Source organism: Lipotes vexillifer, unplaced genomic scaffold (assembly GCF_000442215.2).
Source record: "Lipotes vexillifer unplaced genomic scaffold, Lipotes_vexillifer_v1.1 scaffold1017, whole genome shotgun sequence".
Taxonomy (NCBI): domain Eukaryota; kingdom Metazoa; phylum Chordata; class Mammalia; order Artiodactyla; family Lipotidae; genus Lipotes; species Lipotes vexillifer.
The window spans coordinates 467,448-491,706 of NW_006772141.1; the positions used below are offsets into that span (position 1 = coordinate 467,448).

Here is a 24,259-nt window from a genome sequence, read left to right on the forward strand (position 1 = left end):
CCCCTGCATCGGCAGGCGGACTCCCAACCACTGCGCCACCAGGGAAGCCCGACCTGGTGATTTTTTGAAGAAGATTTAAAATTTTAGATTTAATTTCTTTAGTCATAGAATGATCCAGATTTTGTATTTCTCCTTGAGTTAATTTTGTTAAGTTATATATATTTTAGAATATTTTCCCATTTAAATTTTCAAGTTTATTGGCATAAAGTTGTTCATAATCTTATTTTTAAAATATTGGTAGTAATTGGAATTATGACTTCCTTTTTCTTCCTATTGTTTGTCCCTACTCTTTTTTTCTTTTCAGATAACTGATATGTAGCTCTACTGATCTTCTTACTTTTTTCTCTTTCATTACTTTTCTTATTCAAGTTTGTGTTTATATTTCTATCTTTTCCAACCCCTTGAGATGGATGCTTAGGTCAGTAAGTCTTCCTTCTTTTTTAAGTATGTGCATTTAAGACTTTAAGTGTGCTTCTCATTACTGCTTAAGCTGCACCCCACTTGCTTTTGTATGTAATATTTAATTTCCATTCAAATACAAATGTTTAAAATTTTCTATTATGATGTACTCTTTAATTCACAAGTTATTTAAAGGCATGTTCTCTCAGTTTCCAGATAGTGAAGGCATCAGGCCCTGAAGGGATTTTTTCATGAATAAGTTTTTAACTATGAATTCAATTTCCTCAATATAGGGTTTCTCAATCCTGACACTCGTGATATTTGGGGCCGGATAATTTCATATTGTGGGGTGGGGGGGGGTGCATCCTGTGCACTGTGGGTTGTTTAGCAACATCTCAGGCCTCTGCTCACTTGATGCCAATGAAACATCCCAAATTACGACAACCAAAAATGTCTCCAGATATTGCCAAATCTCTTTTTTTTGGATTGGGGGTCGATTATTGGTGGCAAAATCACCCCCACCTGAGAACTACTGCTTCATAGATATAGGGCTATTCATGTTATCTCTTTCTTGCCAAGTGAGTTTTTATAGTTTGTGTATTTCAAGGAATTTTAAAATTTCACCCAAGCTATTATTTTCTGGCATAAAGTTGTTCATGGTATAACCATATTATTCTTTTAATCCTGCATAGTCTGTAGTGATGACTCCTCTTTCATTCTTAATATTGAAATTTGTGTCTTCTTTTATTCTTGATCTATTCAAAGAAGCGGCTTTTGGTTTCATTTCTTTTCTCTATTGTTTCTGTTTTCTATTTCATTGATTTATGCTCTTATACGTCTTATTCCTTCTTTATGCTTCCTTTCAGTTTAATTTTTAATTTTTTTTTTAGGTTCTTAAGATGGGAACCTTAGATCATTGATAATAGATCATTCTTCTTTTCTAATATAAGATTTAATGCTGTGAATTTCTAAGGACTGCTTTATGTGCAGTATTTATCTCAATATGTTGTGTGCACAAATCTCAGTACGTTGTGTTTTCATTTTCATTAAATTCAGAATATTTTAAAATTTCCTTTGTGATTTCTTTTTTGACCTGTGGGTTATTTAGAAATGTATTGTTTGCTTTCCAACATTTGGGGGAATTCTCAGATGTCTATCTTTTCTGTTGTAGCCAGAAAGCATACTTTATGTGTTCCAGTTTTTTCAAATTTATTGAGACTTGTTTTATGGCTCATAGTATGGTCTATCTGCATGAATGTTCCATGTGTATATTTGTAAAGAATATGTATTCTGCTTTTGTTGGGTGTTGTGTTCTATAAATGTCCTGTAGATCAAGTTGGTTGTTATTATTGTTAAAATCTCCTGTATAGTTTTGATTTTTTAAAAATCTGTGCATTCTACCAGTTAATAAGAGAAGAGTGATAAAGTCTCCAAGTATAATTACCAACTTGTCTGGTTTTTTTTTTTTTTTTTTCTTTTTTTCAGTTTCATCAGTTTTTCCTGTGGGTATTCTGAAGATCTATTTTTAGGTGCAACTACATTTAGGATTGTTATGTCTTTTTCGTGAGTTGACCTCCTCAACCATTATTCAATGTTTGTTTTTCTCTCTGGTAATATCCCCTGTTATAAAGTCTTTTCTTTCATCTTTCTGGTATTGATGTAGCCACTCTAGCTTTCTTTCCCCTAGTGTTTATATGGTATATCTTTTTCCGTACCTTTACTTTTAACCTATTTGTGTTCCCATCTTTTAATAATGCATATTGTAACCTCTTTCCCCCTAGATCCTTTAACATATTAATCATAGTAATTTTAAAGTTCTTGTCAGATAGTTTCAGCACCTGAGTCCTGAGTCTGGTCCTGTTGACTTCTTAACTCCTGACAATAGTCTGTTTTCTTTATTGCTTTTTACTGTCTCAGAAATTCTTTATCAAATGCTGGACATTGTGTATAAAAGAACATTGGAGATTGAGATAAATATTATTTACGCCTTAAAGGCAGGCTTTTCCTTCTGTTAGGTCATTAGTATGGAGGACTGTGTGAGTCTCATCAATAGTTGAGCTGGGTCTGGTTTTTGTGGTTGTTATAGTTGCCTTCAGTGCACCACTGACTTCAGATTTATCAATGAGCTCCTGCTACCTTATGCTCAGTGTGAAGCTTGGAGCACTGTATGCCTGGAGCATGAAAGGCTTAACTATGTGTGCTCTTGCTTCTCTTCTCACGGTAGGTTGTTGATGCTTGTTACATGGTGCAAGGCATGGGATGGGATTTGGGATTCTCTTGCACTAGTCTCAATCTTAGGCAGTTCCTGTGCACTTGGTCCACAGAGGTGAGGCCTTCTCAATGTTTCTTAAGACCAATCAATTACTCAGATTGGTCTTAAGCAGGAAGATCTCCTTCCACTTCTCCAGCAGTAGACACAGCTTTTGCTTCTGCTCTTCCTCCAGTGGCAGTGGATCTTTGCCTGGGGTCGGGTAGCTGGAGTGTTTCCTTCATCACCTCAAGCAGCTTTTGTTTCATATGAGAGAGGGAGTCAGAAATGGATGTGATTTCTTGCTGTGTGCCACCAAGGTCGGCTCTCTCAAGTGTTCTGTCCTACCTCAGTCTGTCTCACAAGTGCCCAGGGGAGGCTTGCAGAAATAGTTGACCCGTGAATGAAGACTCCCCTTGTGTCTAGGGTTCCCAGGTGTTCTAAATGGTTATGTTAGCCCACACTCAGCATTAAAGAATTTGAAATTTTCAGTTGTTTCCTTCCTACTTGCTTTTATGACTACTACCTCTTCCTCCCATAATCTGCCAAAGGAGAAAGAGTTTGGGTGTCCTAACTTACCTTGGGGGCACTTACCACCCTTTGGAATTCATTTCACTTCTAGGCATCAACTCCCCTTCCTCTGAGGATATGAGAAGATAATCTAGGTTAAAAGATGACTTTCTTGAGTAATTTTTTCAGTGTCTTATACCCATTTCTTTAGTAACCTGAGAGACATGTATCAAGCCTTGTCTATTTGAATAAATCTAGCTTGTTTTCCCTGTCATTAAGATGATAAACATGAAATATCTTGTTACCTAGTTTTATATCTTGGTTGTGATAGTAATTTTTTTTTTTTTTTTTTTTTTTTGCGGTACACGGGTCTCTCACTGTTGTGGCCTCTCCCGTTGCGGAGCACAGACTCCGGACGTGCAGGCTCAGCGGCCATGGCTCACGGGCCCAGCCGCTCCGCGGCATATGGGATCTTCCCGGACCAGGACACGAACCCGCGTCCCCTGCATCGGCAGGCGGACTCTCAACCGCTGCGCCACCAGGGAAGCCCTGTGATAGTAATTTTTAAAAATTAGTTACTCTGCTTTCAGAACAAACAGTGAGTTAGATTTGAAAAAATAATGAATGAGTCTTTCACAGCAGTGATTTTATGTCTTTGGAATGTCTACCTCAGCATTTAATAAATCAACATTTCAGAAGAATTCTTTGTTTTCTTGGCCCAGGATGTGACATAAAGAGGCTGTATTCAGTTGAATGTATGCACATTATTTAAAATATGAAGATAACTACCTTGTTTGTTTTTCCTTCTGTTTCAGGTATTGGTGGTAATTTGGTAGCCATTCAGGCTAGCAGGATTTCTACTTACCTCCATTTACACAGCATTCCAGGAGAACTGCCCGATGAACCCAAAGGTGGTTACTACCCATTTAGAACTTTTTTTGGTCCAGGTAGGTGCTTGTGGATTCTTGCATATTTTATTTCAGGAACTATTGCTCTCTATGAGTATAGGCAGGCAACATTTGTTGAATACATATTTTGTTTGTGAATATTGCATAATTTTCCATTTCTGAGAGCTAAATAGATTTTAAATACTAGAATAGATTGTATTCACTAAATCTCAGTGAACAACAACAAAAAAACAATTTGTATCAATTCTGCAGTTGCTGAGGAGCTTTATATAGTTTTTCTCTTTTCTCTTTCTCTGGGATATCTTGTTTTAGGAGTCAGGAAAGAGGAACCTTGTGCATATAAGAAAGCACTGTTAGGTGATTTAGGGAGACAGATATACCATCTGTCTTTTGTATATTAATCTTTTGGACTTTTCTAAATGTAGGCATTTGATCCCAAACAAGCAGAATGAGAGGGGACAACCTCAGTTACAAGGACATTATTATGTCCCAGGCATATGATATCCAAAAAACTAAACCACAATTTTAAATTCTTGACAAATTTTTTTTTATGATGAAAATAAATGTAATGTAATAAATGTAACTTTTGAATGAGGATCAGAAATGCCCAGTCTTTTAATTGCAGTGAAAGAATTCTAAAGGAAAAATAAAATTAAAACATTTTATAACCAAAGGTCCTCTGTTAGAAGATCATGAGATGTCATTTAGTCATTAAAATGGTCAATAAAAAGGAATTAAATGATGTAGGGAAATCATTTCACTGTTTTCATTTTGTGTGATCTCAGTTAGGTAAGACAAATGCATTGCGCATTTTTCGGAGCGAAATAGTTCATTTTCTTGTTTTTATAATAGATATTATAGTTTGACCAGTGTTCTTCATAGCAAGTTTTTATCAACCACCTTTTATTTAATTAATATATAACATATAGGGAGAATTTTTAAAAACTAAGTGAATTGTAAATAGTTAAAATTTATTTTTAGCAACTGAATTTTATGTGATTCTATGCACTATAGTAACTAGAAGTAATCCTCAAATTTTAACAACTGTGACCTATTATTCACCAAAATATGATTTTAACAACTTTTACATTTTATATTACAGGAGTAAATAATAAGTCTGCTCAAGTTCTACTGCTTTTAGTGATACCTGGGCATTTAATTTTCCTCTACACTATTCATTTGATGAAAAGTGGTCACACTTCTTTAACTATAATCTTCGTAGTAGTATACTTATTTGCTGCTGTGTTACAGGTAAGAGTTGAAACCTCTTGCAGTCTCTTTTATGCTCAGGTTGATGTAAACGTGTAACTGTAAATCTAAAGGCATAAGAAATATTTTAACATTTCAAAAATCAGCTGAATGCCTTCATATTGATTTGATCTTCTTAAAACCAATAACTTTTAATATGATTTGATCAATAGAACCGTTGAATTTCCTGTTTCCTAGATTCTGTGTCTTCCCTTTTATTTGTTCTCTTCTTTTGTATGAACACATCTTCAGATAAATTCCTGAGAAGGACTGCTGCATAGGAGAAAAATTTTTGAGTCTTTGCATTTTGTAAAATGCTTTTACATGAATAGCTTGACTGGGTGTAGAATTGTTTCTTTTAGAATTTTGAAGGCATTGCTTCCTTGCTTTTTAACTTCTCCTACTACCATTGAAAAGAACAACACATGCCATTCTCGCTGCTGATCTTATGGTACAGAACTACTTTTATCTTTCTAGAAGCTTCTAGAAAGAAAATCTTCTCTTTTTCCCTATTCTTAAATTTCTTCTGGTATTTATAAGTTTTAAAGTAATATGCCTAAATTTCTAGTTCATGATTAATCTTCTTTAGACTTTTGCTAATAAAAGTTGAGGGTTTGGGGGCTGTTATAATGCCACATCTTTCCCATGTGGTTATATAACAGTTTTTGGTTAAATTAGTAGTCAATGTTTCTATTATTGGGTCTATCTAAACATTGTTTACTATAGAGCCAGATAATGTATTATATTTCATTTTTGTATATTTTACTTCTCTTTGGGTTAATAATCACATCTTTTTCCATTTGCCTCATTTTCCATAAACCCATCCTAAATTTTTTTCCAACTGTTGCAGCTTTATTTTGGCTTCTTAGCCATGGCTTCTTGCTAACTCTGTAGGATTTGGTACCTCCTACCAAATTGAGAAATCCTAATTTAAGAGATGCATTCAAATAATTATTTGAAAAGATAACATTGGAATTTGGCCTTCAGGGGGTTTGTAGGAGTGGAGCTGGAGGGTAAGTATGTGGAAAGAAACTGCATTGATGATAATGATGTTAATGAAATTAACTGACATTTACTGTGTTTCCTGTATGACCAGCATTGTTCTAAGTGCTTTACATGTACAGATTTACTTCATTCTCACAAATACTCTCTGAGATGTGTCCTTCTGATATAAATCAGTGATTTTTAAAGTGAAGTATGTGCAAAACAATGCATTGTGTACAGAAAGAGAGGATTAAAACTTCTATTTATATATGTCTACCTCATTTGTTTAAAATGTCTATTTTCTCCTATTTTTATGATTGCTTTACAATAAACATTAGCACAGTGTTAGGTAAGTATACTCATTTATATCGAAAGGGCTGCATAAGCTAAAACTTTTGGAGGTTACTGAGTAAAAGCATAGAGATGAGAAAGCACAGAGCTTATGCCAGAAAGAGCAAGTAATTCATACAGAGGATATAACTAAAAGAAGAGAAGATGAGGTTAAGAAGGTAGATTAGGGCCAATGTAGAAAGACCTTAAATGCCAGGCAGAGGAGACAAGAATCCGCTCATAAAATAACAAAAACCCTTGTGACTTAATTGATATTTTAAACTTTTCTATAATGCTTTATAGCACCCAAGATTTTGTTAAAAGTCACTTATCAAATCATTCATTCATTCATTCAACAAACCTTCATTCTACTAGGTGCAGGGATGGGTTTTAAATCCCAGGATGAATAAATTCAGACCCTATCCTCAAGGACTCATAGCCTGGAGGGAAGACTACTACATGAACAAATAACTATATTATACTGTAATAGAATATAAACGCTGGGAATAGCTACGCGTAATTTGCTGTCAGAGCTTTTGGAAGAAAAAGCAGCTAATTCCACCTCGGGAGTTATATTTTTCTACTATTCAGTAGGGACAAGTTACTTCAAATGCATTTTTACTACTGGCTATCTTTATTGCTACATATGATACGGTCATTTATTATAATTTATGTTCTCCATGTATGTAAGTATTATGAAAAAGATGCATTCCTCAATCCTATGGGAAATATTTAGGAGACTATTCTTTGGTCTGTTTGTAAGCATGGCATTTTTAGAGTAAGTTCCTATTTGTAACTTTACCTCTTCACTTCATGGATGGATTTGATGTTTATGTTTATGGTTCTGTGCCAACATACTATCATGCATCATTTCTCTTAAGTTCATGGAGGATATAAGAAATTTTTCTGAATTCATAAAAATATTAGATTTCAACCTTATGCTCACAGTATTCCTATATGTCTTTTGTTAACCTCTGACCTAAATTCTGACCGGTAAAGTTTAAAAAACTAGAGTTGAGGAGAGAAATTATTAATCTCTCTGTGTCTCAGTTACCTCCTCTATAAAGTGGGAGGGATACAGACAGTCCGACTTAACGATTTTTCAACTTTATGATGTGCAAAAGCGATAACGCATTCGGTAGGAAACGTACTTCGAATTTTGAATTTTGATCGTTTCCTGGGCTAGTGATATTCGGTATGATGCTCTCTTATGATGCTGGGCAGTGGCAGCGAGCCACAGCTCCCAGTCAGCCACGTGCTCACGAGGGCAACCAACTGATAAACCGATCCACTTAAGACCATCCTGTACCCAACCATTCTGTTTTTAAGTTTCAGTACAGGATTCAGTAAACTACATGAGCTATTCAGCACTTTATTATAAAATAGGTTTTGTGTTAGATGGTTTTGCCCATCTAACTGTAGGATAATGTTAGTGTTCTGAGCATGTTTAAGGCAGGCTAGGCTGAGCTACAATATTCAGTAGGGTAGTTGTATTAAGTGCATTTTCGACTTACAGTATTTTCAGCTTATCATGGTTTTTTGGGATTAACCTCATCGTAAGTCAAGGAAGATCTATAGTATTACCTACCTGATAGTCACTTTTGAGGATTAAATGAATTAATTACATAAAGCTTGCTTCATAGTGGATGCTATATGTGTGTTAGCTGACACTATTGTTGTTGTTATTATTAACATGGAATTGTAAATAGTGAGCCATTAATCTCTGAGTAACAGTTGGATTTTTAAAAAATTTTATAGTATTGACTGAATTTTCTTATGTGTCTTCTACAACTTTCATTTTTATGGGTTTTAGTTTTTATTTTCTCCCTAAGAATCAGATAATCTGCCAGAGTAGATCTTTGTTTTTGCACCTGACACTGCATTATTTCAGCCCAATAGCTTAGAATCAGATTGTACATTGTCAAATCAAATCTTCATGCTCTGACACTAACATATATAACACACACATGAGCACACACACATTCACACATCTCTTTAGAGACTGAGGTTGAGATTAAAAATCTTGACCTTTCCCTGCCTACTTCGCTCAGTCCAAAGATGGACAGAATAAATGAGTACTTTTTTTTTTAAGACTTTTTTCTTTTTGATGTGGACCATTTTTTAAAGTCTTTATTGAATTTGTTACAATATTGCTTCTGTTTTATGTTTGTTTGGGTTTTTTTTGGCCATGAGGCATGTGGGATCTTAGTTCCCCAACAAGGGATCGACCCGCACCCTCAGCATTGGAAGACGAAGTTTCAACCACTGGACTGCCAGGGAAGTCCCTAAATACATACTTTTTAAAGACAAAGACTCCTTCACCACTTAAGACTCATCTTTTAATATCCTTTACTTGACTGACTTCCGTTTTGTATCTGGATTAAATTTATATTCAGAACCTTGGTTTAAGTCCCAGCCTTTATTCAAATATTTCAGTCCACACCACTCTTCCCATCACTAGACTCTATATTTTGATTGAATATTATATAGTAAAATTTTCTAATGCCTGTTTAATTTCTCTCCGCCTAGATTCCTACCTCCTTGAGGGGAGAGGCCAGGACTTTTTTCTTTTGTTATTCTCCACAACACATGATAGAGTCGTTGTTTTTTGAATTCTTGATATTTCACTCTCTTCCCGGACTAACATTCTTTAAGGAAATTTCCCCACACCACCTAATTTCCCCAACCAACTGAATGAAGGAAATCCACTTGAAAGAAACTTTATATTGAATTTATTATAATGACATCATGACAGTTCTTTGCAGTATTTTTGCATTTACTCAGATGTCATCTTCCTGGAAGCCTTTCTTGAATACCTAATTTGGTGCCTTTATTCTCTGTTCCCATGGTACCTTGTGAATACCATTATCCTTGCTTTTCTACTTCACATTAACATAATCTGTTCCTGTGTCTGTCTCACCCATTCTAGAGAAAGGGTCTTTGTTTTACACAGTTTTTTAATCTCTAGCACCCAGCCCCATTCCTAGTGCTCAATTAGTATTTGTTAAAACTGAATGACTGTATCTTGCTAGCTCTGTCACCCCCTTCAGGAAGAAGAAAGTTTACAACTGTATTTAGGTACTAGAAATTCCAGAAAAACTGAAAAATCTAAATTTTCTTCTCCTTGCTCAAATTTTCTCTCTTTCACTGACCTAGGTATTTAAAATTAAAAAAAAAAGAAAAGAAAAGAAAAGAAAAGGCAATGAAAAATAAAACACAAAATACCACAAATTGTATCAGGGTTCAGTCAAAATTACAAGGATTTACTGAAATGTTTAGAGATGACATGACTTGATATCCAGGGAAAGTGCAAGGTTGGCTTTAGATAAAGGGAATTGGAAATGAGTTGAAAATTGATGAAGCTGAAGGATGGAATGTGAGGCTGCTGTGGGGATAAGGTGTAGTATTCTGTGTACTTTTGTGTATGTTTGAATTTTTACGTAGTAAGGAGTTTTTTAAATTAAGGTTTTTCAGAGCATTTTTTTTTTGCGGTACACGGGCCTCTCACTGTTGTGGCCTCTCCCGTTGCGGAGCACAGGCTCCGGACGCACAGGGTCAGCAGCCATGGCTCACGGGCCCAGCCACTCCACGGCATGTGGGATCTTCCTGGACCGGGGCACGAACCCGTGTCCGCTGCATCGGCAGGCGGACTCTCAACCACGACGCCACCAGGGAAGCCCTTTCAGAGCATATTGACTTCCTAATTTTGGTCCTGTAGCTGACTATTTCTTACTTAAAGTGAAAAGTAAAAAGTAAACTTGAGTTTGAAATTGCTTGAGACTTAGAATAGTCGAGTTCATGTCTTGTTCATCTTAAGTGCACACTGACTCCATTTTTTGAAGCTATTTTTTAAATTTAAAAATCTACTTACATGTCACACATTTCATTGTTTAGGTATTTATTATGTGTCTTGAAATTAGAAGGAACCTAACAAATGTGTTTTTGTTATGTGTCATTAAGGCCACTGAACCACAGTCAGTAGGTGTGATGGATTATACTTATTCCTGTTCCCGCCCGGTGCCCAAGAGCAGTCAGAGTAGTTGGAATATGTCAAGGCTGGAGTAATGTGCAAAAGGCATTCATATTTAGTACACCACCAACCACACTGCATTTTAAGGGGTTTTTTTTGTCAACATTAAGGATGGGTCAGCACCAAGCTGACCATGCTGATTACCCATTCTTCCTTCTGTGCCATCAGTCAGCATTTGTGAGACTGCTAGCTGTGGCTAAGGGTACAGTCACTGGCTTTAGAACAGAATTTTTCATCTGTGTCAACAAATTAGCCCACCGAACCCACAACTTTGATTTCACAGAACCAGAGTATACTTTCTTCTACAAACTTAGAGATGATTGGATTCTTTCTCTCTAAGAAGTCATTTCCTCTGCCTTCACGTCTTTCTTATTCAGATGCTCTATTGACTGCTCAAAACCTGTTAATTTGTGATATCAAAAGCGTAATAAGGAATTCCAGGCTGTGATGGGCCTTGCTGGCCTTCCTTCTAAGATGTACAGAAGGGGCTTCCCTGGTGGCACAGTGGTTGAGAGTCCGCCTGCCGATGCAGGGGACGCGGGTTCGTGCCCCGGTCCGGGAAGATCCCATATGCCGCGGAGCGGCTGGCCCTGTGAGCCATGGCCGCTGAGCCTGCGCAACGGGAGAGGCCACAACAGTGAAGTGAGAGGCTACCGGAAAAAAAGTAAGATGTACAGAAGGGAATTTTGATATCTTCTTCAGGATTTTCTGTTTCTAATTCTTTTATTTGCCTTATTCCCTGCAGTTTTTTTCAAGGACATAGTACCTCGACAGCATAATAAACCTGAGAAGGTACAGAGATAACTATCAAGCAAATAAGCAGGCTGATGATCTCTTGAGCAAAGAAGGAACAGCAGTACATTGTAGTTCATTTCCCTACTTAATTTAAAGCCTCTACTAGTTCTCCTTTGTGTTTGAATTGCTAAATATGCTTCCTTTGTCTGTGAAGAGATAAAAGCTTAGACTTTGGATGACATAACCTACAAAAGGCAAAAAGATAGGCACATATAGAGTATATTAATATTTTTTCTGCTATAAAATATTTCAGTGGGAAAGAAAAATGAGACTTTTCTAGCCCTAGAGGCCTACTAAATTCCAACAAAGTGTTTGTTAATATAATTCATAAAGAATGACTCAAAAACATTTCTAAATGAAAATTTTAATTCCCTCTTTTAGGCACTGATTGATTGTTTCATATAGAAAATTAGGTTACTAAGAACTTTTCTAAACTTCTAGCAGCACCAAATTCCATGGGAAATTCATGTGAAAGCTTGTGGAAAACCTGGCTGTATCTGTTTTTTAATTGGGAGAGACAAAATGGTTCCCTTAAATGGTGGAATGACAAATTCTCATTTCCTAAAATTAAAAATATAAATATCGGGATTTTGTCCACTGTATAGTGCACATTATCATCTTCAAGTGTATAGTGCACATTATCTTGCTAGTCACTGTACAAAAGAAATAGAAGATATTGTCCCTGCCCTTTAGGATCTTCTCTTAGCTGTCGGAGATGAGACTTAAATGCAAAAAATAATTAGAGAGGAGCCTAGACTTACCTCCTTATAACAGTAAGTTGTAAGCATCTTCCTGTGTAACTTCAGAATCACACTGTGTGCTTATGCCTGGATTTCATTGTTTAAAAGTGCTTTAATAGGTTTTTTTTTTTTTTTGGAGGGGAGGATCAGAATATATACTGTAGCTGATGAGAAACTTGAATTAATATCAATAAATATGAAACTGCTCTTAGCAAAACAGTAATACTTATACTTCTTACTAATATAATTTTGAAAGCAGAAGTCTCCTTAGCTTTTATTACTGCCTTTCAGTAGGCAGTGTTTGTTTTTTCATTTTATACTTATGTGCAAATTGCACCATCTTACATTTCCCAGCAAGTTCGTGTTCTTAAGAAAAATTATTGTCAGCAAAGCCCAAGCCGAACTGAAATGAGCAAATGAGTGACCCTCATAATAAAATTAATAATCTGGATATTGAATATGAATTTCCTAATAAGTGTTTCTGTTTTATAAATAATAGTTCGTGGTTGTTTTGAAACCTATGCTTGTACCATGAACACACCCACAGCGCAAATAGTGCAAAGTAAGAGCAAACAGCTTCCATTTCTCATCTAGTAGAACATGCTTGGGGCAGAAATATGGTCCACGTACTTGCTAACAGAAGCATTGGCAACATCTTAGTTCTGAAGTCGCATTCACATGACTCAGTGTCATTATTTTAACTACAAAGACATACAAATAAATGTTTTCACAGAAGAAAAATATTTATAAGCCTTATAAATCATCACATACAAAGGACAAAGTGGAAAAGAGGGAAGATAAGATCCAATATGCAGAACATTGTAGAAAGATCACAGGGCTCTTTAGAGGCAGAGCTGAGTCTGAATTTCTGCTCTGCTGCTTATTTTGTGACTTCAGTCAAGTTTCCTAACATCTCTGGCCTTATTTTTTTCCCCTCAGAGGATAGTAATGAGAACTAAGCTAATGTATATAAAGTACTTGGTAGAGTTGCTGGAACGTAAAAAGTTTCCAGTAATGGTAGTAGCTGCAGTTTATCATCATTATTGTTGTAGACATTATTTTTGTCTTCCTCTCATTTTTGGAGCTGGTTATTCAGTGCGCTAAGGCCTTTTTCATCTCCTCACCATTCACCTTCCTTTTGACCCCTGTTCTTTACTGCAGAACTCTTTTTCCTGCTCTTCTGATGAGTGCCCTAAGCTTCAGATACCACCCTTTCATTGCTAACTCCCAAACTGATATCTCCAGTCTGGCTTCCTATTCTGCATCTCCAGTTAAATGTTGAAATGTTGTTTCAAATTTAACATGTCCAAAACTAACTTATTTCTCTCATAATCTTTCCCACATCAGTAGGGGTGGTGGACAAGAAGCCGCAAGTGCACAGAGAACTAGGCCAGGCTTAGGTACACAGAGATCCCCTAAATCTCTCAGCCCTCAGCTCCTGACCCTGTAAAGTTCCTCCAGGATGGGGAGAGCCTTGCTCACATAGACTTTATATCTCACGTGTATTGCTGGTGTCCAAATCCTGCCCATCTCAGTCATTGCCATTACCTTGTTACTGGTGAGTCCAGGCAGTGTAATAGGTTCTAAGTCTGGTCCCTTCCTAAGTCCCTAACTTTGTCTAAGTCACAGCCCTGCTTTGTGGCTTGGTTTCCTCACTTGTAACACAAGGGTGAAGATAATAACACTAAGGTAACCATATAATTTTAGTCCAAACCAGGACACTTTCGAGAATGAAAGGGAGCTGTTAATAATTATGATTAGAGTCACAAGCATACCATGACTATCCGGGGCAAACCAGGAAGTAGAGTGGCCCCAGCTATCACTCAGATCCCTTCCTGCATTTCTAATAGTTGACTTTGTGAATTCCCACTCCTACAATAAAGATGATTTGTTACAAAGCATCGTTGTACATAATTAATAATGTATATGCTAATATTAACATTATTTGGCAACTAAAACAGTCTTTAATATTAAAATCTATAGTTGCTGCTAAGGTAATATTAAGTTAAATTGGCTTTTCTGGGTTAGCCAGAGAACCCAGGCAATACATAAAATGTTGTTTTCCTTAAAAATTGTAATCCAAGTCCAAATAGCTAATTTTGAATTAGTCTTTTTTAAGTTAGAAGCTATCTATTTTTACATTGTTCAGACTAAAACAGTCTCTTTCAGGTTCCTGGGTGCACTCTGTGTTCTAATATCTCTGTATTTTACCTAGAAGTCTGTATTTGCCTCTTTCTGCCATAACATGACTTTTGTTATTTTATAGTGTTCAGCTTTTTATCCTCTTGATCTGCAACTTTTGAGAGGAAAAGAGGACTGGCCCTCTTATATTAAAAGCCGGCTAATCTCCGTATCACCTAAATTGTTCATTCTGAAAATTTCCCGTCTCTGACAGATCCCTTCTTGAGGTTTGGTGTTCTGAGCCACTTTTTCAATATATATATTTAAGAGTTTCCAAAATGGTAATAGCAAATATTTATATAGCATTTATTCTGAGCCATGCACCGTCCTGGGTACTTTACATGTATGAACTCACTGAGTACTTAACACAGCCCAATGAGGTAAGTTATACCATTAGTTCCCACTTACATGTGAGGCACTCGACCTGGAGAGAAGTTGAGTAGCTGGTCCAAGTCCACTCAGCAAGACGGAGTCCAGATCCAGTCTACAGTCCTAACCACTGTGTTTTACAAGAATAAGCTTGACATTTTGTTTTTGCTCTTAGTGAGGGTCATAGTTTTCAGGGTGGCAGTTCTTGGAGGCTTAAAGCTGCCTCTTCTCTCTGGTTTCATTAGATCTTCACATCTCTTCCAGCCAGGTGTTTTGCCTCCAAATTGCATTCGTTCCGCAGAGTTTATATGGAATCTGTGCCTACTGAAGTCAAGTAGGAATCCAGTCAAGGACGTGAATAGGTCCTGAGAGAAGGACTAAGTGCTACGGAAGTTCAGTAGTGGGAGAGTATATTTCTAGGTAGGGAGGGAACCTTTATAATGGATAAAATTTTGTTTTGTGGAATCCACAGGAAATGCCACTTCAGCAAAAAGGAAGTAGCATTAAGTAACTGAGAAGACTCAGGGTATTTACAGAAATACTAAGAAAATTTCTGGAGCATAGGGTTTACAAAAGGGTGTGATAGAAAATAAGGTTGAAAACTACAGATTGTGACAAGATCATGAAGGGTCTTGCAGACCAGACTGAAGAGTTCATTTTATTCTATAGAACGATGATTTTCAACATTTTCCCCACTCCCAACAAAGATCTGACACATTCCTCTGATGCAGTGTCATATAATATGGAAGGGCTTGAGCTTTGATTTCCACCACTCACTGCCACCACTCACTGCCTGTGTCACCTTGACCAAGGTAATCTCTCATCTGTTTTCTCAGCTGTAATAAGAGGCTAAGAATAGACCTGCTTTGTGGGTTGTTATAAGGATGAAATGAGATAATGCATGTAAGGTGCTATTATTGTCTTATCATTTTAATATCATCATCTCTAATAGCTGTGGGTTACTGGGGCAGTGAGTCTCTTAGGGTATCACTGAGTGGATCAGATCCTGTGGAATCTAGCATTGAGTCTCTACCATGATTCTAATACTCGACTCAATCCTTGGAGTCATTCTTCTCTGTAAGGAAAATGTAGCCATATGGTGGTAACGTGGCCATAATTGGAATCCCAGGATACCCACCCAATAGCTGAGCAAGTTAATTGGCTTAGCCTTGGGCAAGTTACTTGATTCCTTGGGGGGTCTTATTGTTCTTGCCTGTAAAATGAGGATAATGATTCCTCTTTGCACAGCAGGTGTAATATCTGGCACATAGTAGGCCCCTATTAAATGGTGTGGTTATGTCTTTTCTTTTATTACGACATTGAGTCAAATCCTATTCCCAGATGGCATCTCAAAGGAAAGAGCTAAGCAACCAGGAGATTTTAACAGGTTGCCTGACTTCACTCACATTTTTTCCTCATTTCTCAGGATTTAAGTCCACCAGATTCCAACGGGAAAGTAAGGATCTCTTTATTCTTTCTGTGACTCTTCTGCCTCTGTCTCTTAATTGGTTTCTGTCTGTCAGCTTGGGTTGAATGGAAAGTGTGAAGAGAATGATAAAGGAAATGTAAAGAGAGGACCTACAGTTCTAAGAATTTTTTTTCTAGTTGTAAAAATAGCTACTTTAACTTTGGGAGTTGATTAATATGGTGAAGGAAGGAAGTTGAAACAGGTGATTTTTTGAGATTCCTTTTTAGCCCTGGGATTGCCTTTTTGGGATACAATAGTGTGTTATGCTATTATAGCTTAGGTTGTAGGGTCTTAAAATTGATACACTTTCCTAAATCCATATTTATGATTAATTCTCTGGACAGGTATGATTGGGCTGCAGGCCAGTAAGCACAGAAGATGAAATGATTGCCTGCCTCATTGGAGGCACGGCATACCAGAGCCCTGTGGAGCAAGGCATTCAGAAAGGGAGCTTTTTTCCATCCTGTCAAGCCTGACAAGGACGCAGTTAGGACCAGGGAAGCCGAGTCCTCTTTTTCTACCGTGCTGGTTAGGATGTTACTGCCTGTGCTCCGAGTTCTGCTGCAATTGCAGACATGACTTAGAAGAATTTTCACATCATCTGAAAATAAAAAAAAAAAAATCTTATAACACAGCAGTGTGAAAGCACTTACTTGGAAAGCATAAAAATTATTTTTCAAGAAATTTGCCAGAATAAAATCTTGGTTGATTGTGACCCCAGAATATTCAGCCAGAAAATACTGACTTGAATGATTCGATAATTTAAATTTTTTTGCTATTTAAAAAAATAGATGTTTAGCACCATACTTCTTTTTTATTTTAAAGCTAAATGTCTGTGTTAGTTCTGCATAACAAGGCTCATCTAAGTTGTGATTTTTTTGTACCATCTAGGGAAATGTGTAAAAGCAAAAGGTCTCTAAAGATTTTTGCATTTATTAAAAGGGGTGTTTAAAGGGTGTCAAAAGATGATGAGACCATCATTCAATATCCAAAGTAAAAAAACAAAATTGAATTTATTGCTCACTGTTGTAAAGGATCAGGGGAAATCTCTCCAAGCAGAGCAAATTACTGATCTTTTATAGGGTTTTAGGGATGCCTGGAGTTCAGGGATGGGCAGATATTCAAAAGCTTGAGTAGGCCTATATCATCTGTAGAGATGTGGATACTTGGGTGTGACTACTGTTGTTAGTTGGTCCCCAGAGGTGTATTTATTAGACCGGATTTGTTCCTAATTGCCTACTTCAGAAGAAAGGGCTATCATTGATCGGCTGCCTTCTAAATGCATTCAGTAAGGCAAGTTGTTTATTGATTGAGTGAATTTAAAAGCAGTTCTGGTGGCTTCTTGTTACCATGGCTAAAGATCAGTCTTTTCCTGGGAGTGTGGGAACTTCTTACTTTCTCAGTCTCCACTCTTGTTCCTCACTCAGTCAAAGCTGCAGGATTTCATTGATTGTCCAGACTTTCACCTCTGTTGTTGATTCTTCTTGAAGATGGGGTATCTGATTTTCAGTTTGAGTCCATCAGTGTAATTCCTTTTGGGAGGAGGGGTCTTTGAATTATTTATTGAAACATCTGATGGGACAGTGGCTGGGTTGAAACATTTGAGACACTGGACAATAAACATTAAGTGTGAGATAAAGAATAATTAGAAGTATTGTAAGAAGGGAGTGGAATATATTTCACTACCATAACCTAAGATTTTTCAGGCCTAACCAAGAAAACACGTCCTAATGATTCCCTAGGTAGCCAGACTGCCTTTTCTTTCAGCTTAGATACAGATTGTTTTATTTCATCTGTAACATTAATTCAGGTATAATATGAAGTGTTGGCAATGGTTCTGGTTAGCCAAAAGAAAGTCCAAAACCATTCTTTTGTCTGTAATCATAACTGTTACTTGGCTGGTCTTAGGTGGAAGCTGTCTACTTTGTGTGCTCATCTCTTTGCTCTGAGAATCTTCGGTTAATAATCGACCTCCGTGAGTCATCTGCTTTGGGAAGTGCTCTGGAGAACTTCAGTTTAGGTTCCCTGTGGTGTTACTTTCCAGCTCTGCTAAAGGTCTCTTCTGTTTTTTTCCCAGAGGACAGCAGACTGTGTTGCCAGTTCAGGCTCATTCAGGGATTATGTTTTATTCATCATCTTAGACTCAGCATTCAGCCCCTGCCTGGTACAGTAAATATTTATAAAATGAATATTCAGCTTTATATTATTCTTGGATTATTTTTGGCATTTCAATTATATTTCTTCATTTAGATTCTGATCTCACTGAAAGCAATAACCATGTCATATTCTTCTCTAAATGCTCCAGAAAGCTTATCACAGTGTTTTCTATGTTAGATAAAAATAAATATTTGTTAAATTGGATTCCAGATATATTGAGTGTACTTTGTTTGGGTGATAGGGCAAATATTTGACAAGATTTCTCATCTAAAAGAGAGAAAAAATCTGATGGAGAGGTGAAACATATACATAAAACAATTTGAAGATGATGCTTTTTTAAAACGTAATATTACATGTTTAACAAGTACAAACAAAATATTGTATAAATGACTACTTAAGTGTTATAACAGTAGGTTTTTTAAACATCTTAACCACTTAAACAGAATGCTAAACTTTATTATTTTTAATGGATTTTTAAAAATTTTGATTTTGGAGTATACTTGATTTACAATATTATGTTAGTTTCAGGTGTACAACAAAGTGATTCAATTATACATTTACATATATCTATTCTTTTTCAGATTTTTTCCCTATAGATGTTATTAGAATATTGAGTAGAGTTCCCTGTGCTATACAGTAGTCCTTGTTGATTATCTATTTTATATATAGTAGTGTGTATATGTTAATCCCAACCTCCTAATTTGTCCTTCCCCTTTGGTAACCATAAGTTTATTTTCTGATTCTGTGAGTCTGTTTCTACTTTTTGAAAATAAGTTCATTTGTATCATTTTTTAAGATTCCACATATTAGTGATATCATATGATATTTCTCTTTCTCTGTTTGTCTTATTTCACTTAGTATGATAATCTCTAGGTCCATCCATGTTGCTGCAAATGGCATTATTTCATTCTTTTTTATGACTGAGTAATATTCCATTGTATATATGTCCCACATCTTCTTTACCATTCATCTGTCGATGGACATTTAGGTTGTTTCTATTGTAAATAGTGCTGCAGTGAACATTGGGGTGCTTATATCTGATCGGATTATGTTTTTCTCCAGATATATGCCCAGGAGTGGGATTGCTGGATCATATGGTAGCTCTATTTTTAGTTTTTAAAGGGACCTCCATACTGTTCTCCATAGTGGCTGTACCGATTTACATTCACACCAACAGTGTAGGAGGGTTCCTTTTTCTCCACATCCTCTCCAGCATTTATTGTTTGTAGACTTTTTGATGATGGCTGTTCTGACTGGTGTGAGGTGATAACCTCATTGTAGTTTTGATTTGCATTTCTCTAATCATTAGTGATGTTGAGCATCTTTTCATGTGTTTCTTGGAGAAGCACATGTGTCTTCTTTGGAGAAATGTCTATTTAGATCTTCTCCCCATTTTCTGATTGGGTTGTTTGCTTCTTGATATTGAGCTGCATGGCTGTTTGTACATTTTGGAGACTAATCCCTTATAAGTTGCATGACTGCAAATATTTTCTCCCATTCTGTGGGCTGTCTTTTCATTTTGTTTATGGTTTCCTTTGCTGGGCAAAAGCTTTTCAGTTTAATTAGGTCCCATTTGTTTATTTTGTTTTTATTTCCATTCCTGTAGGAGACGGATCCAAAAAAATATTGCTACAATTTATGTCAAAGAGTGTTCTGCTTATGTTTTCCTCTAGGAGTTTTATAGTATCTGGCCTTACATTTAGGTCTTTAATCCATTTTGAGTTTATTTTTGTGTATGGTGTTAGAAAATGTTGTAACTTCATTCTTTTACATATAGCTGTCCAGTTTTCCCAGCACCATTTATTGAAGAGACTGTTTTTTCTCCGTTGCATATTTGTACCTCCTTTGTTTAGATTAATTGACCATAGGTGCGTGGGTTTATTTCTGGTCTTTCTGTACTGTTCCATTGATCTAAATATCTGTTTTTGTGCCAGTACCATATTGTTTTGATGACTGTAGCTTTGTAGTATAGTCTGAAGTCAGGAAACCTGATTCCTCCAGCTCCATTTTTCTTTCTCAAGATTGCTTCGTCTAGGGCTTCCCTGGTGGCACAGTGGTTGAGAGTCCGCCTGCCGATGCAGGGGACACAGGTTTGTGCCCCGGACAGGGAAGATCCCACATGCCGCGGAGCGGCTGACCCCGTGAGCCATGGCCGCTGAGCCTGCGCGTCCGGAACCTGTGCTCCACAACGGGAGACGCCACAACAGTGAGAGGCCCACGTACCACAGACCAAAAAAAAAAAGATTGCTTTGTCTATTCGGGGTCTTTTTTTTTTTTTTCGGTACCAGGGAAGCCCTATTTGGGGTCTTTTATATGTCCATACAAGTTTAAAAATTTTTTGTTCTAGCTCTATGAAAATTGACATTGGTAGTTTGATAGGGATTACATTGAATCTGAAGGTTGCCTTGGGTAGTTTAGTCATTTTGCCAATGTTGATTCCTCTAAGCAATCCAAGAACATGATATATCTTTCCTTCTGTTTGTGTCATCTTTGATTTCTTTCATCAGCATCTTAGTGTTCAGAGTACGGGTCTTTTGCATCCTGAGGTAGGTTTATTCCTAGGTATTTTATTCTTTTTGATCAGAATGCTAAACTTTAACGTTATTTTAAGAAGTAAAGTTTCACAATGAAATAAAATGTATTTCACAATGAATAGGGCAAGGGTAATGAATGATCTACACCTTTATGCAACAGTATATTCACAACAATATTGTGAATCCCACAAACATAAGGTTGAAGCCAGACACAAAAAGAGCACATAATATGCGATTGCATTTATATTAAGTATAGAAATAGGCATTAAGAGCTAAAAAAAAAAAAAAAATGTAAAGGAAGGTTGATAACTAACTTCTGCCAGAGTAGAACTGAGGCAAAGTAGGGAACAGTAACTTTTGGTGGGTGATCAGATTCTTTTTCTTCCTCTGCCCCATTTGACAACCCACTGTTCTTAAATGGCTCATTTAGAAGGACAGTATGAACTAATATTTATGATGTCTATTAACTGCCAGACAATATGTATTTTATTCACATTATTTAATATAATCCTTTGAGCAGTCCTGTGAGATATGTATTGTCTTCCTTACTTCTCAAGTGACAAATATAAAAACTGAAAGCGTTAAAAATTTGCCCAAGTAATAGAAGTAGTTAAGTAGTAGATAAAATTTGAACTTAGATTTGTATTACTTCAAAGACTTTGTTATGTCTACTCCATCACAGGATAAGTAAAAGGGTCAAGAACTTAACCTGGTAATTTCATTAGTGGAGGATGATGGGAAGAGGCTCTATACTAGGGCAGGGATCAGCAAACTTTTTCTGTAATGGGCCAGGTAATCAACATTTTAGGCCTTGCGGGCCATATGGTCTCTGTCACAAGTACTCAAATCTGCCAAGACAGCACAAAAGCAGCCATAAACAATATGTGAATAAATGAACATGGCTGTGTCCCAAAAAAACTTTACTTATGGACACTGAAGATTGGATTTCGTATCATGTTCACAGGTTACAAAATACTATTCTTCCTTTGATTTTTTTCAACCATTTAAAAATGTAAAAATCGTTCTTAGCTTATGAGCCATGCAGGTGGTGGGCCAAATTTGGCCTACAGGCTGTAGTTTGCTGACTCCTGCTCTAGGCTGTTGCTGGGAAGAAAACTCTACCAGAGTCCTTGTATATATTTAGGCATTCCCTTTCTAAACAGGTTCAAAAGCTCAACAGATATTTGTCAAACCCCTCCTGTGTGCTCCACTGCTACTTGACATACAACGATGACCTCTCCAACCTACAAAAGCAATTTAAAGGAAAATAACATTAAGATATAAATTACAGGGCTTCCCTGGTGGCGCAGTGGTTGAGAGTCCGCCTGCCGATGCAGGGGACACGGGTTCGTGCCCCGGTCTGGGAAGATCCCACATGACGCGGAGCGGCTGGGCCCGTGAGCCATGGCCGCTGAGCCTGCGCGTCCAGAGCCTGTGCTCCGCAACGGGACAGGCCACAACAGTGAGAGGCCCGTGTACCGCAAAAGCAAACAAACAAACAAACAAAAAAAACAAAAAAGATATAAATTACATACAGTAAAATACACCCATGTAAAGTGTCGAGTTTGATGAGTCTTGACATATGTGTATAACCATATAACCACCACCACAGTCAACGTATAGAACGTTACCTTCACCCCCAAAAAGCTCCCTCCTGCTTCTCTGCAGTCAGTTCCCACCCATCCCTGGCTCTAGGTAGCCACTGATCAGTTCTCTGTCACCATAAATCAGGTTTCCCTGTTCTAGAATTTCATATAAATGAACCTAAGTATGTACTCTTTGTTGTTTCCTTGTTTTACTCAGCATATATTTTTGGAATTTATCCATATTGTTACATGTATTAGTAATTTGTTTCATTTTTGCTCCTTAGCATTCTATTGGATGAGTATATCCAAGTCTCTGTACAAGTCTCTGTATAAAAATATGTTTTTATTTTCCTTGGGTAAATACCCAGAAGTAGAATTACTGGATCGCATGGAAGATGCATGTTTAACTTTATAAGAAACTGCCAAGCTGTTTTCCAAAGTGATTATACCATTCTGCCTTACCATTAGCTTGAGAGTTTCATGTGCCTCACATCCTCACCATCACTCAGTATTGTCAGTCTTTTTACCTTTTACCCATTCCCGTGGGTGTATTGGTGGTAATCTCATGGTGATCATAATTTCCAGTTACCTGATGACTAATAGTATGGAGTATCTTTTCATGGATTTATTGGCCATTCATGCTTTCTTCTGTGAAGTTCAAATCTTAGGTCCATTTTTTTAATTGGTATTGAGTTGTAAGAGTTCTTTATATATTCTGGATACAAGCCCTTTGTCAGATATAGGCATTGGAAATACTTTCTCCCAATCTGTGCACTGTCTTTTCATTTTCTTAATCATATATTTTAATAGCAGAAGTTTCAATTTTAATGAAGTTCAGTTTATCAATTTTTTCTTTATGGTTAGTGCTTTTTGTGTCCTAAGAAATGTTTTCCAATCCCTAGAGTTTTAGGGATATTTTCTTTTAGAAATACTCTGGTTTTAGCTTTTATTTGGATCTCTGATCCATTTTGAGTTAATTTTTGTATATGGCGTGAAATACAGATTGAGGTTCATATTTTTCCATGTGAATACCCAGCCGTTGCAGCACCATTTGTTGGGAAAACTGTCCTCCTCACCTTCAGTGACCTTAGTATGTTTGTCAAAAACCAATTTACTATATGTGAGTCTATTTCTAAATTGTATTCTTTTCCACTGATTTATATGTCTATTCTTTTGCTGCTCTTCTCTTTTAAGCCTTAACTTTTCTAAAAAAATTTTAATTGCAAACTCTCTTCTTTATGTAGATCTCAGCTCACTTTCATGAGTATTTGTACTTTTACAGGTATAAATATGCCAAACAATCAAATCTAATGTAGATGTGTTTCTCTCTGTGATTCCAAATCAACATCCTTTTATTCTCTACGCTTAGCACAGAGTTCTTAGTGTGCTAGCATTTCAACAGCAGCAGTAATTGTATTTATGAATCCTTGTCTGATACTGTATCTCAAACCTTACAGAAGTCCAGGTTGATCATATCTGGGTTTTCACACTTGTCACTTCTCATAGCTGCTTCTTCTAAAATGTTAATTAGTCAAGCATGCTCCTTGCCTTTGTACATCCACTTCTACTCTCTGCTCTTCTCCATATTCTGTCTCTAACTAATGACTGTAGACCCTTCTAATATCAAGAAAAGATTGATTTTCTAGGTTTCAAATATCTCAGTTATTTCTTTGCCCCTTACTTTTATCCCCTCCCATAAAAATAAGTTGTCTTCTTTTCAGGGTTTGTTTACTTCTGTCAAAGAAGTTCAGAGCTGTATTTCTGACTCTTTC

General features: G+C 36.7%; 1 protein-coding gene across 1 annotated transcript in view; it reads left to right on the forward strand.

The window, feature by feature from the left end:
• SLC41A2 (solute carrier family 41 member 2) overlaps positions 1 to 24,259 on the forward strand; it is a 117,294-nt gene that overhangs the window by 74,334 nt on the left and 18,701 nt on the right. The window contains exons 9-10 of the mRNA XM_007447310.1: positions 3,973 to 4,104; positions 5,168 to 5,316. Of these exons, the coding sequence (XP_007447372.1) occupies positions 3,973 to 4,104; positions 5,168 to 5,316 (281 nt within the window). The remainder of the gene's footprint in view (positions 1 to 3,972; positions 4,105 to 5,167; positions 5,317 to 24,259) is intronic.